The 4,185-nt window shown below is 57.6% G+C and overlaps 1 protein-coding gene across 1 annotated transcript in view; it reads right to left on the reverse strand.

Annotated features, from left to right (window-relative positions):
• The window catches only part of DLG5 (discs large MAGUK scaffold protein 5), a 53,094-nt gene extending 50,499 nt beyond the window's left edge, over positions 1–2,595 (reverse strand). The window contains exons 1-2 of the mRNA XM_029919843.1: positions 2,452–2,595; positions 468–611 (exon numbers count right to left, since the gene is read on the reverse strand). Coding sequence (XP_029775703.1) covers positions 468–611; positions 2,452–2,522 — 215 coding nt within the window. The 5' untranslated portion in view covers positions 2,523–2,595. The remainder of the gene's footprint in view (positions 1–467; positions 612–2,451) is intronic.
• Positions 2,596–4,185: the final 1,590 nt, after the last annotated feature.

Raw genomic sequence — 4,185 nt, forward strand, 5'->3', positions numbered from 1 at the left:
AACCACTTTTCAAAAACCTGACACCACAAAGGGCACATGGATGAAGGCCAAGGTGAGGGATGAGCCCTTACCTGGTGGAGACCCGGCACCTCTGAGTACTGAGGCGGGGCAAAGGTCAGCAGGTGGGCAGGGACGGCAGGCCAACACCCCCAAGGGGCCCCAGGAGACCAAAGGGGAACGAGCCCACCCGCCTCTCCTACAGCAGGAGCTGCAGCACAGCCCCTGCCCAGCGGCTCAGGAGCCCAGCAACCTGACTGGCCCGATCCGTTTCCTACCTGCTGTGCTTCCAAGGCTGTCACTCCCTGGTGTGAAGGGTCCACATGTCACCCCACACTTAGATACACCACTGGAGACCCAAAGACGCAAAGCCACCTCGTGAAGGCCCACTAACTGCTATTTGGCAGTCATGGCAGCACAACGACCACTTGCTCCCAGCCCAGTGGCAAAGAAGAACAGGGCCCACTCACTGGTAGAAGTCGGTCTCCTTGGCCACCTCCTCGCACCTCTTTAAGGCGTTGGTGTGCTGCTTCTGCAGGCTCTGAAGGTCCGACATGGCCCGCACACACTGGATCTTCAGCCTCTCATAGTCAGGATTCAGCCTGTGGTAGGGCCTGACCCAGACAGCTCCAGTGAACATGGGCTCTGGGGCCACCCACCAGGAAGGTGTCTGCCCCAGGACACCTCCGGCCCCGTGTCCCCGCATGCTGGCTCCGATGCACCACAACCCCCTAGTGTTTGTTCTGCTCAACATCCTGGCCACCCCAGACGAACCAGACCCATAGGATGGAGGGCTGTGGTTGCCTGACCTCCTTTGAGCCTTGAGACCTAAGAAGATACTGTCTTCCTCTCTAGCAGCTCCTAGGAGACCGTGCAACAGGTCTTCACACGCAGTGGGCACACCTGAACCTACGATGAAGTTTCTCCTCTTTTTAGGAAACTGATTGTCAATCCTGGTTACACATTAAATTACCAAGACCCAGATGAAATGCATCAGCATCTTTGGGGATGTGACCCAGACATCAGGATTTGTTCTTTTAAGTCCCCCGGGGATTCCAGCGTGCCACCATGGTTGAGAATGTTAGCCAGGAGCAATGCTCCCCAGAGTGGGGTTCCCAGACCCGCAGCGTTAGTTTCACCTGGGAATGTGTGGGAACTACAAACCCCAGGTCAGCACCAGAGCCCCTGAATCAGACACCTGGAAGGGAGGGAGGCCTAGCCAGCAATCTGTGCTTGAACAAGCCCCCTGGTGAAGGCAGGGCACACTCAAATTTGAGTGATCCAGCCCTACAGCTGGTGTCAGTAACCTTTCTCATACGGGGCCAGACAGGAAAGACGTCATGCTCTGCCAGCCACACGGGCTCTGTGTAACTCTGCGCTCCGCCTGGGTAGCAGGAAAGCAGCCAGGGACCATATGGACTCTAGCACACCACGCCTCCACTGGCCCTGCCTTTGTGCTGTCCGAGGACTGTATCTTCATGATCACAGCCCGGAAGAACAGGTGTGAGGCCCGGACATCACCTCAGAGGAACCTTCCTCAGGATGAGGCCACGGCTCTGACGCCCCTAAAGGCAACCCCCCCTCCCCTCAGAGCCCCTACCAGCATCCCTGGAAGGACGACTCACAAGGTCTCCCTCCTCCTCTAGGAAGCCCTTCTGGACTGTGCAGGTGGGTAAAGACTCTCCCTGCCCCACCCCATGGACACCCTTCCTTGGCATCAACCGATGAATCCCAAAAGAAACAAAGGTTTTCTTCGAAACCACAGAGAAGCCAGGTGGATTAGTCCCTCCTAAAACACGCATGTGGCAGGGAACGATTAATGTGTGAACATAGAACGATCCATGTACCAGCGAGGAGGAACGACACACGCACATGCAGACACACAGACACGCAGATGTGGGTGCACACGTGTGCACGCAGCTGGGGCTGGGGGAGGGCTCATCAGTGGGATCGCACTCTCTGTGAGGACAGGGGCTGCGTGCAAGCAGCAGACAGAGAGGAAGCACACTGTCGTGGTGCTGGAGGGCAGAGGCCCAGAGAGGGGCAGTGGTGACCCCAAGACCACCCAACTGACCCGTGAGGGGGCACCAAAGTGGGACCGGACCTCAGCAGCTGCTGCCACAACCTGCAAATGGTCGTCCACAGAGGACTGGTATTGTCAGACACGCCCACACTTCTTAGTCTCTTGGTGTGTGTGTGTGAGACTCAGGCCACGGGCTCCAGGATGGCTTGGAGGAAGCATAAGCAGCCCGTGTTCCCTCCCCCCATCCAGGGTTCAGGGACAATCTTTCAAACTGCTTTAGGGACCGGGTCAAAGAGACACGCTGGCAGTGTTGCATGGATGACCAGTCTAAGCAGGAGCACTCAGGGTGTGGGTGGCGGGAGTAGCGATGGCATCAGAAGAGCAGCCCTTGTCAGTCGGGTCTGGGCAGGAAAGCACGTGGTGACCACTACCTCGCGTCCAAGGTCGTCCTGTGTGTGGCAAAGGCCAGGCGCTTCCGCAGCTCATTCCTCTCTCGGGTCATCAGCTGCAGCTGAATGGAGAGGTTCTCCACCTTCTCATTCACTTGCCGATCAGGAAGGAGGGGTGGCGGCGATGGCGCCTTACCGGTGGTACCTGGCGGGGGGGAAATCACAAAGTGAGCATGCATTTAGCACGTGTTGCCAGGTCTGCCAGGCACCTATCTGAGCCCCTGGCCTGCGTCAGCTGCACCCACAACCCTACCCAGCGGTCCTGCTGGCATCTGCCTTTCAGAAGACAGAGCGGAGGCAGGAGTAAGAGGGGGCCTGAGACCCAAGCGCGGGCAGTCTGCTCTGGTATCCAGGCATCACCACCCACTCTGCTGGTCCTGATGAGGACTCCCACTGTCTTCCCACCCGGCTCGGTCACCTCCACGATGGAACCCTTCCGGGGCCTGATCAACACATCTGTGCCTGCTCTGGAGAGCAGCCATCTCCCACCCCTGGGTGCGCAGAGGCCAACCTGAGCGCAGAGCAGAATGGAAGACATGCCTCGCAGAGGGAGGGACAGGAAGGACAGGAAGATCCAGAGACCCAACGCCGCCAGCTCTGAGGGTGGGCCCAAGGCCTGCATCCCCACCCCCAACAAGGGCTCTATTCTCCAACCTCTCCAAAGGCCCTCCAAACACCTGCCCCAACCAGCCCAGGTTAGTAGTGGGTTCCTAGAAGGATTTTAGGGAGAGCCAATCATGGCTAAAGTATGTGGTGTGCTGCACGTGTGTGCTGGGGCCTCTGGCTGCCCAGCCCATCCGTATCAGGCCCTCATCCCCTGTGCCCAGGACTATTAGTGTCCCAAAGGAAATCCCATCCATATGCTATTACTCAGGAACGGTGCCAGCAGTGGCCACCACCAGTGACAATGACATGATTCAAATCCTTTCCTAAGAAGAAAAGACATCTCTCAAATCTGTCGTGCTTTTGTGTTTAGGTTGTCTACACAGCCACTATCCCTCAGAGACCCTAAGTGGGGTCACAGGTATTGACAACAGCCACCTCATTTTATGCATGTGCCCCGGGAGGTTGTGTCACACGGGAACTGAGTCTCTGTCTCCCCAGCGGCCCTGAAACATGCAAAAGGCGAGATGCAGTTGTTGCAACCCTGTGCCCTCTTGAACACCAGCCCCAAACTGATCCTTGTTGGGTGACTGCTAAGGCAAGACAAGCATCCCCCACCACAAAAGATGGGCACGTAGGTGCAGCCTTGAGACCTCCAGGAGTTCCAGGCAAGATGGGAATCTAGGCAATTTGGGGGGACAGGCCATCCACAATGAGAGGCAGGAGCCTCCACTGCTCAGTTCAGCATTATCCACAGTGGGTACCCCAACCACCTGAATGCAGTACCCCCTAAAGTGCACATTACTGTAAAACCACCACCACCATAACGCCCGATTCCTGTGCTCCAGGCCTGACCTCGGGGTCAGAGTGCTGTCTGAGGTGGGGCCTGGGGCCATCTGCCCCACCCCCCACACGGTCCTACTCCACGACCTAGGAAGCCTTCCCTCACCTGACCCTAAAGACCCTGGACCCTCACCCCTGCACACTGAGGTTTAGAAAGCAGCTGGTTACAGCTGTGCAGGGTGTGTTACTTCCTCTTCTGGCCAACGGAGCCACTTGTCTGAGCCTTGACCCAGAGCACGGTCATCCAGTCTGTGATGACCCAGCCGGCTC

This window comes from Suricata suricatta, chromosome 2 (genome assembly GCF_006229205.1).
Source record: "Suricata suricatta isolate VVHF042 chromosome 2, meerkat_22Aug2017_6uvM2_HiC, whole genome shotgun sequence".
In the NCBI taxonomy this organism is placed as follows: domain Eukaryota; kingdom Metazoa; phylum Chordata; class Mammalia; order Carnivora; family Herpestidae; genus Suricata; species Suricata suricatta.